At 40.0% G+C, this 20860-nt stretch overlaps 1 protein-coding gene across 1 annotated transcript; it reads left to right on the forward strand.

Annotated features, from left to right (window-relative positions):
- Nucleotides 1-2941: 2941 nt before the first annotated feature.
- Nucleotides 2942-20807, forward strand: LOC145608020 (uncharacterized). The gene is made up of 15 exons (XM_081663622.1): nucleotides 2942-3078; nucleotides 5217-5868; nucleotides 6009-6321; nucleotides 7383-7529; nucleotides 7616-7704; nucleotides 7860-7952; nucleotides 15094-15220; nucleotides 17102-17166; nucleotides 17283-17457; nucleotides 17737-17928; nucleotides 18026-18073; nucleotides 19421-19567; nucleotides 19658-19740; nucleotides 20122-20237; nucleotides 20430-20807. The coding sequence occupies exons 2-15, from the start codon at nucleotides 5270-5272 to the stop codon at nucleotides 20513-20515; spliced, it is 2280 nt and encodes a 759-aa protein (XP_081519748.1). The 5' UTR covers nucleotides 2942-3078; nucleotides 5217-5269; the 3' UTR covers nucleotides 20516-20807.
- The last annotated feature ends 53 nt before the right edge of the window (nucleotides 20808-20860 follow it).

Here is a 20860-nt window from a genome sequence, read left to right on the forward strand (position 1 = left end):
CCAGGTGAATTTATTGCCTACAAATCCAAATCAACAAGGCCAGCAGAGTGAATGAAATCAAGGAATTTAGTAGCCCTATTTTGTCGAAGCATGGTACCTCCTAATTTCTCAGTAGCACAAGTAATTCCATTGAAATCACCAATACAGGTCCAAGGCATATTAATATTTTTAGAGAGGTTTACAATTTCAGCCCACATAGCAATTCTTTCTCTATATCTAGGACTAGCATAAATAGCCGAAAGGAAAAAGGTTAAATTTGACTCTATTACCTTGACAACACCATGGATAGCATGTATGTCACGGCTCAGAGATTGGAAGTGCAGTACTTCCCTGTTCCATAGCAATAGGACGCCCCTAGAGAAACCCCTTGGTTCAGCCAATTCATAGCTGTCATATGGTAAACCCTTGATGATGTGTTGAGTGTGAGCCCTGCTGGTTTTGATTTCAGAGAGAAAAAGAAGATCAGGTTGGTGCTCAGCAATGATGTGGTGGATGTTTGTTTGGAAGCCATCCCTGGCTATTCCCCTTGCATTCCAAGCTACTATGATCATGGGTTCAGGGATTGGTTCGTCCTTGAAGAATTCCTTCCTTACTTCCTGTGGAGTTGAAATCCCTGGCTCCACAAATTTCCCTAGCGTCCTGCTGTGCAGCTTCTTTATCAGGGGGGTGAGCTCCGCCTCCATAAAATCTACATCCAGGTCTACATCGTACAGGAATTGTGCTTTGACTTCCATCTGCCGAAATTCCCTCTGGGTTTGGAGGATGGTCAGAGCATTTGCAAACGAGGCACACACCAGCTTTGTTGTCTCGCTTGACAGCACATAAGTCTCTCTTGTTTGTGGCAGCACCGGTGTTGGATCTACTAAGAAGGCCAGCTGTGGGTGAATGGCCCAAGGGAGGTTCTCCTTTTGAGCTTTCTGCATCCACCATCGTAGAAGGGCTTCCAGGACAGGACAAAGACTTTTTAGATCTCTCATATCCGGTAGGTGAGCTGGATATAGACTTCCGCCTTCTTTTCCTACCATCATCAACTCTTGGTAGGGTGGTGAAACAAGGTTGTTGTCCAGAATGAACATTCTCAGGTAGTTGAGAGACACGCGCGTCCACTTGGAAGGGGTTTTCAGAAGAATTTTTTTGTCGTTGATGTTGCATTCCGGATATTGAGGGAGAGGGGGGTCCATGAATTTGAGTTCCAGGGGTGCACGGTGAGCTTTGGGGGTAAAAATTGGAAGAGGAAGTCTGATTGGGAGAGGTTGGAACGGGAGGGAGAAGCGAGGGTTTGGCAGAGAGTTTCTCAGTTGGAGAATTTTTAGTGGAGGAGGGGTGAAGTGGACTGATTCTTCTTCGGAGGCGCTTCCGAATTGGAAAGGATCGTCGCTCTCCGAGAAGGGATCCGACCCGTTTGACGAGACCATTGTTGGAAGGAGATGGATTTTCCAGATGAGTTAGAGAAGGGAGAAAAGAGGACACAGATGGCTGCTGAGGTTTGACTTGTGGTGGTTTGGATAAAGAAATAGGGTTTAAAGAGGGGACCGCTGAGATTTGATTATGGACCACTAGATCAACGGTAGGGATCTGTAATGACGTACCATCATCTGAGGGTTGGGGTGAAGCCACGTGGCTTTGATTTTCTTTTGGCAACATAAATTTGCCTTGCTCCCCAAGAACAGAAATTTCTTTTGGCGCCTTGTTCAGAATAGGGGTAAAAGGGCCTTTTCGACCTTTCATATTGTTTGAATTTTTGCCTCTGTTTCTTTGAACCTGAATCCACTCGCCCTCTTCCGCCGCCGCCTGCTGATCAGACGCACTTTGGTTGGGTGGTTGGGAGGATGAACTGGCTAATTTAGGGCATTGATTGTCGGAGTGGCCAATCGATTTACAATTTGAACAGATTGGGAGGGGGTTTTCGTAGACTATACTCTGCTTGTAATTGCCAATCCAAATCGACGACTTTTTGGTGAGTGCTAGGTCTAACAAAACCATGATTCTCGCAACCAAGTATTTGTTAGAAGATAGAGGGTATGGGTCCGACTTGATAAAAGTACCAATTCGATTTCCAATTTTCCGGAGAATGTCCTTGTTGTGGAATTCAATTGGCAATTCTGGGAGGGCAACCCAAACAGGGGCGGTGGTGATTTTGGCTTCCGATGCTCGAAAACCCGGTGTCCATGGTTGGACATGTACTAGCAGTTTGCCTATGAACCAAGGTCCTCCACTCAGGATTCGCTGCTGTTCCTGCAGTGATGGGGTGTTGATGTTGTAGAAACCCTTTCCAAGGGTGGTGAACTTAGTTGAGACTGGTAAGTTCCATAAAGCGGTGATTTTTTGCTTCAGAAAATCAAAAGACAGGGTTTTCCCAATGATTTTGAAGGTTACAGAGTGAAGCCAAGGAGAAAGAGGAGTGGGGGCTTCAGAAGGGGAAATGTTGATGGATAAATGGGAGGTTGGATCATAAGAAGCAGGGGGGAAAGAGGAGAAACTATGGCTGAGATGATGTTTGGTGGTATGGAGGGAGAGGGAGAACTGGAAAGCGATTGGAGGAAAGATTTGTTTGGTTGGATGAAGCTGTTGTTTTGGGTGGAGGTAGTGGGGGGATGCGACGGCGGTGGATCAGGCAGATAAGGTGGAATAGATGTGGAAGGGGTGGCAGGGTTTCTCTCTCTCTCTCTAAATTCTCTCTCATCTTTTTTGCTTCTGGGTTTGTTGGGTTTTACATTGAACCTTTTCACACGCATGTCTCGGGGCATTATCCGGATCCTTATGTAATGTCTCGGGGCATTATCCAGATCCAAATACTAGTTTTACATTGAACCTTTTCACACGCAGCGATCTCAGTGAGGACAGTGACGGTCTAAACTCAAAACTTAAACCCTCTTTTTTTTACAAATTTATTTATTTAATAAAATTAAACTAAAACCCTCCCTCTCTTTCTCTCCACTCTCCAAACTCCACGCTTCATACTCAACTACACTATATTCTCTCTCTTCTCAATCTTCCTTTCTTTTTCTCTCCATTTTTTTTTACTATCACTTTCTCATTTTTTGTGCAGTTCATCTCACTATATTCATTTCTAATCCTGTAAGTTCTTCTTAATTTGTTTATGTTATTTGTTAATTTTGATTATTTGATTTTTAATTTGCTAATTTTTCGATAATTTTGTTTAACAAATCATTTTCCTGTTTGCTGTATATGTCGTATAATTTTCTGATGAATTTGTATGTAATTTTAGGAGAAATTTATTTAAGTGCTATATTAATTTATGTATTTGATCAAAGAACATTTATTATTATTATTAATGGCTATGAAATTATGAGTTGCAATCGATTTTTCAATTTATAATACGAAGTAAAAAGTAGTATTCATTTTTAACTTTGCTGAAGAAAAATGATTGAGACTGAATAATGTGGCCTCTGTTACTAATGCTCCGTACTCTAAAACTGTAATTTACTGGTGTTCGGCTTAATTCAATGAATTTGCCAAAAACTTATGAAAATATATGATTTAGATTGTAATTGGACTATCGGAAGTGTCCATATTGATATCGGAGTGTGTGGCATGGGTACTTGAGTTGAAATGAAGAGTTTGAGCTATTAAAAGCGAATTAAAATCGCTTCCTTATTGATTTAAATGTAACTAATTATTTTGGAATGAAGTAAGCAATACTTTATTGAATTTACTAATTGTGATTCAATATTATAGCACAACACATTTTATTGGGATTCAGAGTGATTATGTTGAGAAAAACACTTATATATCAATACTTTTAACCCTTCTCTTGGAAAATAGATTATCAATCACTTAAATCTGAATTGACACAATACAGTATATTTTCAAGAAAGCAAATGAGGGAAAAGACGACTAAAATCTAGTGCATTGAATCAAAAGCAACTCCTAATCATGATGGGTAATTAGCCATTAAGTCCTTAGAAAATTGCATAAAGGATTGAGGTAACACTGTAATAGTGGAAAACAACTTGTTTTATACTCCCTCCGGCCCCGAATGATAGTCACTTTTGCCATTTTTTGTGACCCAAAATGTTAGTCACATTTGCTTTTTTCAAGTACCATTAATATTATTTTTTTTACCAAAATTTTCTAACATTTGCAAAAATATTTGTGCAAATTTAACTTTCCCATGTAAATTTTACTTTCCCATGTACTTTAATTACTTTCTCTCTCTACTTTTTTGCATGCCCAATGTAAATTTACTTTTTCAATGTACTTTCTTTAATTCTCCTTAATTCCCGTGATTTTTCTTCAAAAGTGACTATCATTCGGGGCCGGAGGGAGTAATTTTTTGTATATTTGCCAACAATTCCTTCTAAGTAATGTTTGGTAAAGAAATATTAACTTTTCTACTAAAAATGTTCTAGTTTGACCCTCAATCGATCATTGTATGTCCTTAAATTGCCCACTGAGGGATAGTATTGCCATCATTTGTCCTTTGGTTGACAAATGGAGTGAATTCTATGGTCAAAGTAAGTATCTTTTGCTTAGAGAGTTAAGAGGTAGTGTCTAATAATATAAATTTATGTAATAAGAAATATCTTGGGAAAATTATATAGTGGCCATATGGTTTTGCAAATCCCATTTGGTAGAAGCTTTTTTTTTTTTTTTGCCAATTACTTTAGCAATCCCCTGATTTTTCTTATTTACATAGTGTATACTGATTGTGATTAAATCACACCCATGCATAAATGGCTAATTCTCTAACGTATATAGTATAATAACTAACCTACCCCTAATTAAACAATTTACCCTGCTATATCCATTGCCCGACAAAAAAAAAAAAATTCCGCCAAGTGGAATCTGCTAAAGTAAAGGTCCAAAATCTTTGTAGTTGCTGGTTTCAAAAAGTGATATATTCTGTAATTCTTGACAATTGTCCCCCCCTTTTTTTTTTTTTTGGCTATTGCTGTTTTCTATAATCTCTATACTCTATGTGGATGACTGCACAACACGAACTGTATTTATATATCAAATATGATTGTTTAAAAGGGTTATTATCTCTTTGGAAAGACAAACAAAGAAAAGAATCTAAATGGTGGAGGACATGTCTTATTAAGCATAACTTAGAAATGAATGCATCATATGGAGCTTTATAATTTCTTTCTTTTCATTTTCAGTGAACAAAATTACTCTTTTACCTCTCTGTGTTGGTATACTTTTGCTGGACCTTCATAATGGCGATAGTGACCAGATTGCTTTGAATGCAGGCTTGGAAAGCGTGAATGTGTTTTTTTCTGGGTGAAGGCAGGATATCTTGCTAATGGCAGCTAGAATTCTAGTGAGAAGGAAAAAATGTCTTGTAGATTATTTAGATGTCCAATTACGGTCTATCCGGATTTACCAGAATGCTAGCCCTGACCAGTCCAGTCAGTATTTTAATTTTCGAAGTTTAAGCTCTACTGCAAACAATGTTTCTTCAAAGACAAATCATGTGAATGAGGGAAATGCAGTTTCATTTTCTAATTCTAAAAGCCACGTTACAGACTTTTCTGCACAAGAAGTGTACAGGTCTACATATTATTTAATTAGATCACCTGCTTATCAATATGATAGACAGAAAAATGGGATGCCAACGTCTATTGCATTGAAGTTACAATCCATACGTCATGCCTCCACAGCCACAGCTGGACAGCCAGAGTATGATGATGATGATGAAAATGAAGAAGTTGCTGCTAAGAAGAGAAAGGATGCATCTCCAGAGGAATGTGATCAAGCTGTAGTCGGCTTGAGTAGTGCCAAAGCAAAAGTAAAATCTAAATTGCAGGATTCACAAAAGAGTGCAAAGAGTGTTCTGCATAGAGTTTGGGCAACACTTTTGGGAATAGGTCCTGCTATGAAAGCTATAGCTTCCATGAGCAGGTTAGTTGGCTTTTGTAATGATTAGGTGGTGTCTTGCCATCCCTGTAGGGCTGTAGATGTTATTGGTTGATATTTGATGGGTCATCCCTATGGTTATTGAATGGCATGAATGCTCATCTTCTATATGATTCTGGATGCAGAGAGGATTGGGCTAAAAAAATGGTTCATTGGAATGATGTTGTCAAATCAACCGCGCGTCATTATTGGTTGGGCTGCAAATTGTTGTGGGCAGATGTGCGAATTAGTTCAAGGTTGCTCCTTAAACTTGCTGGTGGAAAAAGTCTCTCTCGAAGGGAAAGACAACAGCTTACAAGGACAACAGCAGACATTTTTCGACTTGTTCCCCTTGCAGTTTTTGTCATTGTCCCATTCATGGAGTTTTTACTTCCAGTGTTTTTGAAGTTTTTTCCAAACATGCTTCCATCCACCTTCCAAGACAAGATGAGAGAGCAGGTTTGCTGTTCAGAATAATTTTAAATATTAAACTTTTCCTTTTATGTTTTGAATACAATGAAATTGTATTTAGGTCTTATGATTTTTAAATGACTGATAAAGATGGATAGTCAGTGTACTGGGTTTTTATCTTTCCTTGATCATGTTATGTACTAATATAAATTTACTCTTCTTCATATGTTTGTGATGATTTATGAAGTCATTATTGGGTTTATATCTTTCCTTGATCATGTTATGTACTAATATAAATTAACTGAGCTTCATATGTTTGTGATGATTTATGAAGTCATTATCTATACTGCATACAAACTCCATATGGACAAAAAGGCTTGAAAATTTTGATCATGCACCTTTCACTTCTTTTTCTGCAGCACATCATGAAATACCATTTCCCCAATGTCTGGAAACAAGTCTCCAGCTTAGGGTTATTGGAAGGAGAAGATGGGGGGGAGGGATCAAATAAACAATACACCTGTAGTTGCTATTTACATTTTTGCAAAAAGGTTATTTCATAAGGTCCTTGATATGATGCCAAATGCTTTTTACTCTTGACGGATAGGAGTGCAAATTGAATGAACCTGTTCATCTTTTGTAGAGAAAGGGTTATTATTATAATTATTTATTTATTTATGCACTTGGCCATCTCTTAAAAAGGGTACATGCACTTGACCAAACCCTATCCTTTTTAGCTGGCTATCACTTGAAATGTGTTGCTTATGCAGATTAGATTTAGTCCTGTTCTTGTTATAGTATTATCTTTGTTGGAAGATTTATGATGTGTTGATGTAAGATTTGGGTTTCATGGTTATTGCAGAGATCTCTATCAAATCAACACTTGTCTGAGTTAATCAAACCATGTCCAAGAAAACTTGATTCTGCTGCCAGATATTAGATAGGTGGTGTTCTGCAAATGATGACATACCTGGGGTGGTTATTTTATTCATACCTGGGGTGTTCTTGTCAGGGACAGTGATTGTGTAAATATCTATGTGGTATCTCATAATGCACTTAACATTATTACTAGCATAATATCTTCATTGACAATGGATGCCATCTTATAGGATGCCTTAAAGCGAAGACTAACTGCAAGAATAGAATATGCAAAGTTTCTTCAGGACACTGTCAAGCAAATGTCCAAAGAAGTGCAAAATTCACACAGTGGAGAGATGAAGAAAACTGCTGAAGATCTTGATGAATTTTTGAACAAAGTAGGTTGATATTATTTTGAGTTTCTTTATTTTATTTCTTTGCTCTTGGTGTTCATCTTGTATTGAGGCAAATAAATGCTGTTCAGGTTAGAAAAGGTGATAGTGTCTCAAATGAAGAAATATTGGGCTTTGCAAAGCTATTCAATGATGAACTCACCCTTGATAATATCAGCAGGTTCATTTCTTTCCTCTGGTGCTGCAATCTGTGTAGCTGTTATCAGTATTGACAGTCATTTTTTGCGCAACCCCTGCCTAGTGTCGTTTCCTTCCTCACTATTGATGCAATTATACAAAAAAGGCTATTAATGCATTTCTGATTTTCTGTTTCAGGCCACGATTAGTGAACATGTGTAAATATATGGGAATTAGTCCTTTTGGTACAGATGCATATTTGCGTTACAATCTTCGTGATAAGCTGAAGCGGTAAGTTTAATATTCATCATTGTCATGGCTGAAGTGATCTATTAGATGGACTTGCATGGGGACAATAACTTTCGAAATCGCTACTCCATCCGTTTCGTAATAATCGCAAAAGTAGGGCTTGCACAAGCTTTTAGAATTTATAGAGTAGGGATCATAGGGTGAATTTTGTAATATAAAGTATAGTTAGTTGGTGGAGAACTGGAGATACATTTAATTGTTAGTTGGAGAGAGAAATAATAAACAGTAGTATAAGTGGGGTAAGAAGGATAGAGATGTATTAAAATATTTGTGCAAGTGGGGTTAGTGGAAGAGAGAAATAATATAATAGTGGTGGATCCTTGCCAAATTAGGAAGTGTTACAATTATTATACAACAATATCTAAATATTTGAAGTATAGTTGAACACTATTGAAAATAGGATAAAAAAAATAATTCCTCGACATTACTTCATATTAAAAAAATACATGAACAATTGATGATCTTCTCTTTTGTACGTATGAGAAGGGCATCACCAAGTATATATAATAGACTAAGGTTGATTGAAATGTAATTGTAATGTAGTTGTAATTTACGGATTCAATTAATGGAAGAAGGGCAGATTTTTCATTAGATTTCTCAAGGATTACAAGGATAATTAGTAGCTTGAGGCTACAAGTCTCTAAGCCACTTTAGGTAGCCACTCTAAGTGTTTGTCTTACAATTTCTGGATAATCCATTACAATGCTCTACTACCATACTTAAGCTAATGGTCAAGGCTGACCTTAGGAGAGTACATGTGACTACTTAGCTAATTAGGAAAAACCATAAATGAACATAACAAAAGATGGTTGCCCTTCTTTCCTTCAAACTCCTTAATTGTTTTTGGCTCATAGTAAGGAAATGCCTTCCCTATGCTCTAGTGGCTGCTGCCTCTTTCTTGCGCCTCGAATACACCATCAACGGTTGACTTGAGTCCATAACAATACTCCCCCCCCCCAAAGTTTCACCTTGTCCTCAAGGTGGAACGATGGAAAACGATCAATCATGGCTTGATAAGCTTCCCACGTAGCCTCGAACGGTGGCAACCCGGACCATTGAATGAGGACTTCTAAGACCACCTTGTTACCACCCCTGCGCTTGCGGACATCCAGTAATTTCTCGGGTTCGACAACCAGTTCCATTTCTGCTGTTAATTGATTCGGAATCGTTTGACTAGTGATGTTGCTTCCCTTAGCGCGCTTCAATTGAGAAACATGAAAGGTGGGATGGAGTTTACAGGAGCTTGGCAATTCCAATTTATAAGCAACCTTTCCTACCCGTTGAAGGACCTTGAAGGGGCCGTAGTACCGAGCAGCGAGTTTTTCAAAGGGCCGTTTGGCGAGAGAACGCTGCCGATAAGGGCGAATCTTGAGAAACACCTCATCACCAACCTCAAAATGCTCGTCGCGGCGGTGTTGATCTGCATAAGACTTCATCACTTGCTGAGACCGAATTAAATTCACCCGTAACTCGTCCAACATGAAATCCCTCTCCCTGAGCTGTTCTTCCAACGTACCCACCGGTGTCTGACCCGGCCCGACCCTCAGAAGTTTGGGTGGGTCCCTGCCGTACACCACCTTAAATGGTGTCGTTTTGGTGGAGATGTGGCCCATGTGGGGGGACGTGTTGTAAGCGAATTCCGCCCACGGAAGCCACTAAGCCCACCCTTTGGGCTGCGCCGATGCGAAGCATCGCAGATAGCCCTCCAAATTTTTATTCACAATTTCCGTCTGGCCATCGGATTGCGGGTGATACGCCGTACTCCGATTCAATTGAGTCCCCTGCAACCGAAATAATTCGCCCCAAAACCGACTAATAAACACCTTGTCTCGATCGGAAACTATGGACGAAGGAAACCCATGTAGGCGAACCACCTCCCTGACAAACAGCTCCGCAACCTTCAGGGCGGTGAACGGGTGTTTGAGTCCCAAAAAATGCCCATACTTCGAGAAACGGTCGACGACGACGAGAATCACATCCACCCCTTTGGACAGGGGCAACCCTTCGATGAAGTCCATCGAAATGTCTTCCCAAACGGCGGTCGGCACCGGCAACGGTTGAAGAAGCCCTGCCGGACTTTTCTGAGATGCTTTGTTGCGCTGACAGACCTCACACGACCCGACATATTCCGCCACCGCTTTCCTCATTCCCGGCCAAAACCACTCCGTCGCCACGCGGAGGTAGGTTTTTACCTCACCGTCGTGGCCACCAGTGGGTGAGTCATGATACTCATACAGTATCTTGGGAATAATTTTAGCAGACTTAGGAAGAACGAGTCTTCCTTTATATTGGACTCTCCCATTTCTCAACATGAATCCATTGGGCCCAATTTCATTGGGCTTGAGGTCTTTTTTAATTGCACTGATCCACGAATCAGCTTCAAGCTCCTTATCCAATTCTTCTCAGTCAATATTTTGAGTACAAACCAATGCACTCAACGCATACTGCTTCCTTGATAGAGCGTCGGCGACTCGGTTGGAGGCCCCCGGCTTGTATTGAACCTCAAAATCAAATCCGATAATCTTCCGCATCCATCGTTGATACTCACTACCAATCTCATGTTGTTGAGTTATGTATCGAAGACTTTGTTGGTCGGTGCGGACTATGAAATGTCGTCCCAACAAATAATGTCTCCATTTGACTATAGCCAAGCATATGGCCATCATCTCTTTCTCATAGACGGATTTTGCTTGAGCCCTCACCCCTAACAACTTGCTATAATAAGCAATGGGTCGGCCCTCTTGCATTAGGACCGCCCCCAATCCAAACCCGGAAGCATCGGTCTCAAGGACAAACTCCTTCTTGAAGTCGGGCATGGCCAATACCGGTGCGGTTGTCATGGCTTCTTTAAGCCTTTCAAATGCTTGAGTAGCCTCCTCCGACCAACCGTACGCATCCTTCTTGAGTTGTGCAGTTAAAGGCCCTGCAATTTGGGCATAATGGGCTACAAATTTTCGATAGTAGCCCGTTAAGCCTAGAAACCCCCTTAGCTCTTTGAGATTGCGTGGGCTGGCCCAATCAAGAATGGATTTAATCTTGTCATTATCCATTGCTACTCCTTGCTTGGAGATGACATGGCCCAAGTAGGCCACTCTTTGACTACCAAATTCACATTTCTTGTAGTTGGCGTATAATTCATGTTGTGCCAACTTGGTGAGAACTTGTTGCAAATGATCATGATGCTCCTCTTCATTCTTGCTATAGACAAGAATATCATCAAAGAAAACTAGTACAAATTTCCTCAAGAATGGCCGGAAGATGTCATTCATGAGTGATTGAAAAGTAGCCGGTGCATTAGTCAAACCGAACGGCATGACTAGGAACTCGTAGTGCCCCTCATGAGTCCTAAAGGCCGTCTTGTGAGTGTCACCGGCCTTGACTCTAATTTGATGATAACCGGACTTTAAGTCCAACTTTGAGAAAACGGCCGCGCCATGGAGTTCATCTAATAACTCATCTATCACCGGAATTGGATACTTGTCCGGCACGGTTTCTCGGTTGAGAGCTCGGTAGTCAACGCAAAATCTCCAAGACCCATCTTTTTTCTTAACTAACAAAACCGGGCTTGAAAACGGACTTGTTGAAGGTTGAATGATGCCGGCCTCTAACATCTCCCTTATCATTTTCTCGATCTTATCCTTTTGCACTTGTGGGTACCGATACGGCCGTACACTAACCGGATCCCGACCTTCTTTAAGTGTGATGGAGTGTTCTCTGCCTCTTGAAGGTGGAAGTCCCTTTGGTAAGTGGAACACCTTCTCAAATTTTTCCAGCAACTCCTTCAAGAAAACTGGCGGCCCAGTTGCAATTTGAGGCCCAGCTTCTTCCTTCCTTTCTTCTTGGGCCACTTCAACTTGATTAATCTCAACCCAAAGCCCACTTCTTTGTTTGGTGATGGTTCTAAACATGGCTTTAAGTGAAATAAGCGCTGCCTCAAGAGATGGATCGCCGGTAAGGATCACCGGCACTCCGGCCACCGTGAACCTCATTTCATGAGTCTTCCAATTAGTTGTAACCGCCCCTAATTTTTCCAACCATTGCACTCCTAGTATAAGGTCGGTATTACCCAATCCAAGGGGTAGGAAATCCTCCACTACCGTCACTCCCCCATTCAACTTGACTCGTACTCCTTGACAAACACCCTTGCCACGCACGGTCTCGCCATTCCCTAGTGTCACACCAAATTCCCCTCCTTCCGTGAGTGGTATCTTGATCTCCTCTACTATCGAAGTTGATATGAAATTATGTGTCGCCCCCGGATCGATCATAACCACTACTTGCCTGCCCTTGACCACACCCTTCAACCTCATGGTTTTCGGGTTTGATATTCCCACCACCGAGCATAATGACACCTTAACGTTATTGTCGGGTTCCTCCCAATCCTCCATGTCTTCCGAGTAACTAGCACTAATTTCTTCCTCCTCGTCACCTACTCCGGTAATCAACACACTCATCTCCTTCCTTTTACACCGATGCCCAATTCCCCAACGTTCATCACACCTAAAGCAAAGTCCCTTAGCTCGTTTTTCTTGTAATTCACTCTCGGTGAGTCGTCGTGGCCCATTTCCTGATCTTTGGGTGCTCTGAGACATTGTGGGCCGGCCCATGTTGATTGAGCCTTGAGATTCAGGAGCTCTTGGCCACATCGAATTAACAGGAGCTGTTGGTAGCCCATATGATTGAATCAAGCCCCCTCCACTTCTGCTCGTTGATGGTAAGTGGGTGGGCCCCGACCCGCTGGATCCGACCCGCCATGGACCCAAACTTCCTTTCTTTCCCCCATTTATTCTATTTCGCTCCTCTATTCTCCCTGCTAACTCCATTGCTTCTTCAAGTGTCGCTGGATTTTGAAGCCGGAGATCCGCTTTCACCTCCTCCTTCAATCCGTTCACAAATTGCCCCTTCATGAGACTTTCGGGCACATCTTCCAAGGGAAACGCGAGTTCGATGAACCTCCGCCGGTATTCTTCGACGGTGGTGGTTTGCGTCAACGCCAACCATTGTTGGTGCAGGGAGCCCGAGTGTGAGGGTCGGAACTCCTTGAGAATTCGCTGTCGCAGGTCGGTCCAACTAGCAAACGGCCTCCTCCTCTGTTCCCAGTGATACCATTGGAGGGCAGCACCATCCATGGCAACCACGGCTGCCGTCACGCGATCTTCTTCTGTCATGTGGTGGAAATCAAAATACATCTTCGCCCTCATCACCCAATTATCCGGGTCCTTCCCTTCGAACGCCGGCATATCAAGCTTCTTATGTCTCCATCGATTTTCGCCACCTCCGTCGAATTGATCGCCTTGACCCCTGGGAATCCGTTCTCTCCACTCCGGCATGCCAAAGGGCTGTTCCCTCGGCGTGCGTTCTCTGTTTTCTCCATGAATTTCACTATTGGCTTCCCCCACGGGTATGTGGTGGAGCTGCTGCGGTGACGGCGGCTAACGGGGTTGAGTGGCGGCGGCTATGGCAGCCCGCAGCTCCTCGCGAAACCTGTCCTGCTCTCGCGCAGCTAGGGTGGCTTGCATCTCCTGGTCTCTCCTGAACCTATCAATTCTCCCTTCGAGTTCCACCCTGTCGTCCTCCCTTTTCTTGCGCTCTGTTTCGTCGCAAAACTCTCAGTGATCGCCTTCTGGGCCTCAACCATAGCCGTACTTACTGCTTCAGCCACTGCTCGTCCAACAGAGTCCCCCTGTTCTGTCAATTTTTGCTCAATTGATTTCAGACGCGATTCGACCTCTTCTATCTTCTCATCCACCGCGTCGGCACGCTGGGTAAGTGATGGTCCCCCCGCCATGATCGGTTGCTCTGATACCAAGTTATAATAGACTAAGGTTGATTGAAATGTAATTGTAATGTAGTTGTAATTTACGGATTCAATTAATGGAAGAAGGGCAGATTTTTCATTAGATTTCTCAAGGATTACAAGGATAATTAGTAGCTTGAGGCTACAAGTCTCTAAGCCACTTTAGGTAGCCACTCTCAAGTGTTTGTCTTACAATTTCTGGATAATCCATTACAATGCTCTACTACCATACTTAAGCTAATGGTCAAGGCTGACCTTAGGAGAGTACATGTGACTACTTAGCTAATTAGGAAAAACCATAAATGAACATAACAAAAGATGGTTGCCCTTCTTTCCTTCAAACTCCTTAATTGTTTTTGGCTCATAGTAAGGAAATGCCTTCCCTATGCTCTGGTGGCTGCTGCCCCTTTCTTGCGCCTCGAATACACCATCAACGGTTGACTTGAGTCCATAACAGTATAAAGAGCAAAATGTAAAAATAAATACGAGTATACAATAACTGGAAGTATAAGACACATTATTAGAACCATTCTTTGATGATTTCACTATGTGAGGTTTTACATCATTCACGCATTCCCCTTGACCATCTTTTGTGATATATACATAAGGAAAACTTTAATCATTTTTCATTTGACAGAATTTTCCTTTTTTTATATTCATCTCAATATAAGCTTTCAAAATATCAAAATTTTTACTAAAAGATTATGAAAGACACTTCTGTTTTTATTTCTTCGTATTTTGATTGTGCATGTTTGCTAATGCATATCTTTGACCATTGATATCTTTAATTGCGTTATAGTAAAAATGATAGAAATTTACATTCTTATGATCTTATCATTCATTGAGAGGAATCAAACAAGACCCTACTTAACTATATTTTTTCCTATTTATTTAATTTATAGCATTAATGGAATGAACTATGTTACTCGAACTCTTCATTTTACCTCAAGTAGCCGTGTCGGATCCTTGACACACCAACATATCACTTGATTTTGGGCAAAAATCATGGAAACTTTCACAGTTTAGCCGGGTCAGACACTTGGATAGATACCTGTGAGGGCTGTGACCGACACTAGTATCCAAATATAGGATATGAAATGTGCATTGACAAGCGAAAAATTCCAAATGGTGCATTTGTAAAAAAAAAACGTAGGGAGTCTCACTGTCCAATGTAATTGAAGAATGAAAAAAAAGTGCAAAAATAGTATGCAGATTTATAGATTATGTCTAATTATAGATTGCATTGTGTATTATGTAGTGAAGGGTTTTTTTACTTGTACTCATGTTTTCTGTTTTTATTGTTTGCTGGTTAAATTGAAACCACAGAATTAAAGCTGATGATAGGTTGATTCAAGCAGAGGGTATTGAGTCACTTTCAGAAGCTGAACTTCGTGAAGAATGCAGAGAACGTGGCATGCTTGGAATAGTTTCAGTGGAGGAAATGCGCCAGCTGGTATGGTTTTTCTCACAAATATTTTTCTCATATCACTTACAATTGTTTCTTTAAACATCATTTTGTAAGTGATTGACTTGGTGTGAGTAATGTAGTTGTTTGGTGGTTTGGCTCCGAAAATAACATTATTTGATATTGTAAATGAATAATGTTCCTTAATAGGCCTCACTCTGTGGGCATATCTGAGCAATTCTTCTTGTTATGTTTACAGTATTTTACTGACGGAGTGGTTTTTGATAAATAAAAGCTTTTTCTTTGTTTAGTGAGATTCCATTGTACTGCTGTGATGTTTTGGGTGATGCTCTTTTTGAAGAGAAGCTGACCAGAAGATATTTTTCATTCGAAAATTTAATCTTTATCTCAATATTGTACCTGTGACTCTTTGACTTCACACTAATCAACCTTTGTCATTATTCATTGCATCACATATATTTTTAGCCAGGACAGAAAGTTCATCTAATAGCAACCTCAATGGTTGAGAAAATGTTGCTTGCAAACATATAAAAATCTTAAGCTAGTAGCTACACTATTGTTACACGTATTGTTAATAAGCTTTGGCAAACAAATTTGTTTTGTGGAGCAAACTAAGTTGGTAATTTAATTGATATTATTTAAAGGAAAATTTGTCAAAAATAAGCCAACCTTTAACCGGTTTTCTCAAAATAAGTCATGCTTTTGATTAACTCAAAATAAGTCGACTTTTACATGATATTTTCTTAAAATGAGTCAAAACCTGTTGGGTTGGAAGGTGACCGGTTTGCTATAGACTAAGTATTCAAGATATTCAATGTAACAGTAACTCACGAAATAGAGGGAAAAGCTTGGAACTTTTTTTGATTGAAATTGCAATAACGGCTACAAGGCTAAGGCTAAATAAAAGATGGCTAATTTAAAGATTGAATCTTGGAGTACTCTACTGCTACCTACTACTCTATGATTAACATCAAAATCCACATAACATTCTATTACCCTGCTCTCCCCTTTATACCAAGCATTCCCCTTACAAAATACCCTAAATACAATTAAGAGCTTTGTCATGTACTGCCTAGGTGGCTTTCACACAGAAAATCAGACACCACAATTCTTAGTGGGTCATTAATTGCTTTTGTCTTGTTGTTGCTACCACGCTGCTGCTACTGCTTGTGCCCCGTGCTACTGTTTTTGTGCCTTCGCTTGTACACCTTGAGTGGCTGCTGTGGCTGATTGGCTCGGTTCATAGCAGTGGCCAATGTATAAAAAAACACAAGGTGCTAAAGCAGGTCCTGCTGCACCTAGGTGCGCCTTGGCTTAGTACCTTAGGCACTCTTTTTTATACAATGGACATGGCAAGCTATAATGTGAATTACCCAACCACTGGAGTTGCTCTAAGAGCATTCCCAACCTTGGTAAAAGATTTTATACAATCCTTCTTCCTCTTTCTTTCTGACTCGTCCACAGCATCTATATCATCCCATGATTTCTTTGCATCAAACTTCATCCCACTCAGGAATATTAAAGAAAGTTACCTATCTTTCTCTTTCCTGTGTTTCCCCTCTCCTACAATAGATTAGTTTTTGTTTCAAAATATTTCAAATGGGTGTCTATTTAAAGCTCCAGATAATCATTAAGTATTGTGTTTAATTTGTTTTTTTATAATTATTTATTTTAAAGAAACACTGTAGCTGGTAAAAGTAAAATACATTAGTAATTTTTTTGTGGATCAAGGAATGGTATATAGCATCTTGTGGTATAATTTCATTTATGCCTTAAGTGGAGTTACATGGTAGTGATTTTTACCATTTTCCCATCCCATGTTGCTCACCCAAAATAATGAAAATAATGATTATAATAAGAGGCTACGATTTGTACTGCATATAAAGGCTTATTAACTTCTGTCTGCAGCTTCGCGACTGGCTGGATCTGTCCCTCAATCACTCTGTCCCGTCTTCCTTGTTAATCCTTTCCAGGTAGCATACACTAACATATGGATGTGTGTGAAGTATGATTAGAAAGCTTTGTGAAACTTAAAGGTACATGAAATCATCATCCTCTTTTTAATTTTAATTTTTTTGGGTGCTAGCAGGGCATTTATGGTGTCTGGAAAGCTGAAGCCTGAAGAGGTCGTGCAGGCAACTTTGTCTTCTCTTCCAGATGAGGTTGTAGATACCATTGGTATCACATCTTTGCCCTCTGAAGATTCTGTTTCGGAGAGGAGGAGGAAATTGGAATACCTGGAGATGCAGGAGGAGCTAATTAAGGTGTTGACTCCTATTCTGTTATGCTCATTAAATCCCCTCTCCCTCTAAGTCCTGCATATCATTTTGCAAAAATTTGCTTTGTACGACTTCTGGTAACTTTCTTAAAGACCTATGGTTATACTGAAAACCGTATGTAAGGAACTTCTGTTTTTTATTTTATTTTATTTTTTTTTTTTTGGGGGGGGGGGGGGGGTGGGGGGTTGTGGAGATTATGGCCGTTCTCTTTCTTTTCACCTTGGTTTTCGATGATAGATTTTGCTTTATCTGATTAACTCACAGGATGAAGAAGAGAGGAACGAAGAAGATGCCGAGACCAAAGGCTCTGCAAAGGATGACAGAGATGTTGCATTGAAAGAGATGAACATCACAACAGCAAGAGAATCACAAGAACAAGCAAGAATAAGAGCAGCCGAAAAACAAGAACAGCTCTGTGAACTCAGTCGTGCATTGGCTGTTTTGGCTTCTGCTTCTGTATGATAATTCTAGAAACTTTGTTTTCTTCAGTCATGTAACCTGTTGAATTGACTAATCTGAGTTGATACTGAGTACATTTGTATTAACTTTGCAGTCAGTGAGCGGGGAACGTGAGGAGTTCCTGAGGCTTGTCAACAAAGAGGTATGCACTATAGTATTCATACACACTGATCATATATATCCTGAAGGTGCTAATTCTAATTTTGGGTTTTCTTCATTTATCATTAGCTTTATTATGTGAAAATTATTTGTCCTTGATAATTTATTTTGGTGGAGGGAGGGTGGGTCAAAGAATGGCATAGTACTCTCTATGCTTTTCGGTTCGTCCCTGCCACTTGCTTCACACTCACGTCAGAAGACATAAAGTTTTGCTAATTACAAGAGAGTACAATGCTTATCATTATAAGGACTACTTTGTAGTGCTTGAGAGAAGGACAAGTGAGTTTTCTTGGATGTATGTTCAGATGCTTATAGTTCCTAGAGGTTTCTACGCACTTCCTTACAGATTCTGGTCTAGGCTCTCCTAGGTACATGCTTCCGGAATTCCCCATACAATTCCTAGCCTCTTAGTATTTACAGTTGGGCTCCTAAGGACTCTAGAACCTAACAGAGAGCATCGATGCACTTAGTCATTTATCTGGGATTCAACGAAATAGTAGCTCAACCATTATCCTCATTGGCCCAAAAAATGGTGGACCCTCAAGTTTCAGCCCAGTTGAAGCTTGTCTAGGCCCAATATTATGCTACCGTCATTTTGAGTGTTCAGAAGAAATATATGCGAATTCCAAAATATAATTTCCCCCTATCAAAGGAAGTCAATGAGTGCTCCCTATGTTGCTATACCCACACACCCAATGATACATGGGGGCTATGAGTCAGACCATGACATCTCGCTCTCTATTTATTTTATGTTTTTGTGACTGAGCTCCGCAATCATTTTTCTTTGGGGTTCTTTATGTTTCTTTGGCTTCATTTTGGTATTTTAAAATCACCAAATGTATATATCATGTACATAGTATGGGTTATGTTTGAGATTTATTTCATTACTCAAAGTTGGAACTTTGATATCTCGTTATTAACTTGACAGCTGAATTTAGCTGCCTAATTTTTACTAGCTACCGTGAAGATTATTTGGGTCAGATTTATACTGCTTGCATATTGATTTGTGAGCATGTTTATTTACCCTAAACACATGCTCTCTGGTGGTGGCATCTATACTTTCCCTTTCCCCCAATCTGCCATCAAAAAAAGAGGAAAAGGAGCATTGCTAGAAATAAATGACATTATATGCTTCTATGTTCTATGTTCTATTACTGGGTCTTAGTGTGACCAAGTAGCTGAGGCTGAATTGTACTTGAAACATATTCTTGGAAATTGAGCAAACTGAATATGGAAAATCACCTCTAAGAAATTGTACTCTTCTGTGCAAAATTCTCATTTTTATGATCTTGTTTCAATTTTGGTGTTTGGTATTTGCTGATCCTTCCAGATAGATCTGTATAATACCATGGTTGAGAAAGAGGGTACTGATGGTGAAGCCGATGCTCTGAAAGCATATAAAGCTGCTCGAGAAGAAAGTGACCATGCTGCTGAAGTAGCTGTTCGGGACAAGGCTTCATCAGCTCTCATAGAACAGGTAAGTTTGGATTTTCTATAGACTCATGATCCAATGCTGATAACTTTTAGTATTAACTCACTTTTTAGTTTGTCCTGTTCATGCTGGTAGGTTGATGAGATGCTTCAGAAACTGGAAAAAGAAATTGATGATGTGGATGCCAAAATAGGTGATCGCTGGCAGCTGCTTGACAGGTGAATTAGTTGCTAAGTAAATGCTTTAAATATTACTTCAACATATCTTGAGACCTTTAATTTGTAAGTAGATAACAAAAGAGTTCATGTAAATAATATATTGTATATAAACTCTTATGTTATGTACTTACATGACCTTCTGGAGTCTCTTAAAAGTTAAAACTGGTGAATGTAAATGAAGCTAAGAAGCCATAATGAAATAAGTGGATGAATGTTATGTCTCGTTGGCTTCTTCTTGATTAAGTTGTTTGACGATTCATCAAATGAGTACCGGAATTACAAATCAAGGTTTTGCAAGCTAGTAACTTGATATTTGGAGATGGATAGAAATTGACGCCATTGTCTGCAAGTTTCACTAAAACTAACACTTTTTCTGCACAGGGACTTTGACGGGAAAGTGACGCCTGAGGAAGTGGCTGCTGCTGCTATGTACTTGAAGCACAGATTTGGCAAGGAGGGTGTTGAAGAGTTAATTAGCAACCTTGCAAAAGATAGAGGTAAATTATTAAGCAAAGCAAGACAATCTATTTTAATACACATCGTCTTTAATTATTAGGCGCGTAATGTGTCTGATGATTTGTGCCCCGAATTTTTTCTGATGGATAATGCACTGTCTCATGTTACATATCTGTACTTGCTAAACTATAATCAAGCTAATGAAAAAAATTGTATAACTGATGTTGCACCAGATGGAAAGATTCTCGTTGAAGATATTGTCAGATTGGGCCGCCGAGCTGAGGATGACAATACAACTGAGTTAGACAGACGAGACTGATGTCAAGGTTTCCCCCATCCTATAGGTTAACATTTAAACCACAAGTATTAGTATAGAAATTGGAGCTCCCGCATCTGTTTTAAAATGGTGCTGGTGTTGCTCTGTTTATATAGGCACTACACCTGGTCTTTCAATCCCAGTAGTTTGTGAGAATTGTAACTCTCAACTCTAATATGATCCTTAATTTATATCCTAGTAGTTGGTGGTTTTTTTTTTAATTTTTTTTTATTACTACATATATCTACTGTCTGTCAATCTTTTGAGAGTACCTCTGAATCTCTGATGGTGTCATTGCAGCAATAACCGATACTTAATTAGTACCTTTTTAATTTTTTAATCACTGTA

Source organism: Chenopodium album, chromosome 23 (assembly GCF_948465745.1).
Source record: "Chenopodium album chromosome 23, dcCheAlbu1.1, whole genome shotgun sequence".
Lineage (NCBI taxonomy): Eukaryota > Viridiplantae > Streptophyta > Magnoliopsida > Caryophyllales > Amaranthaceae > Chenopodium > Chenopodium album.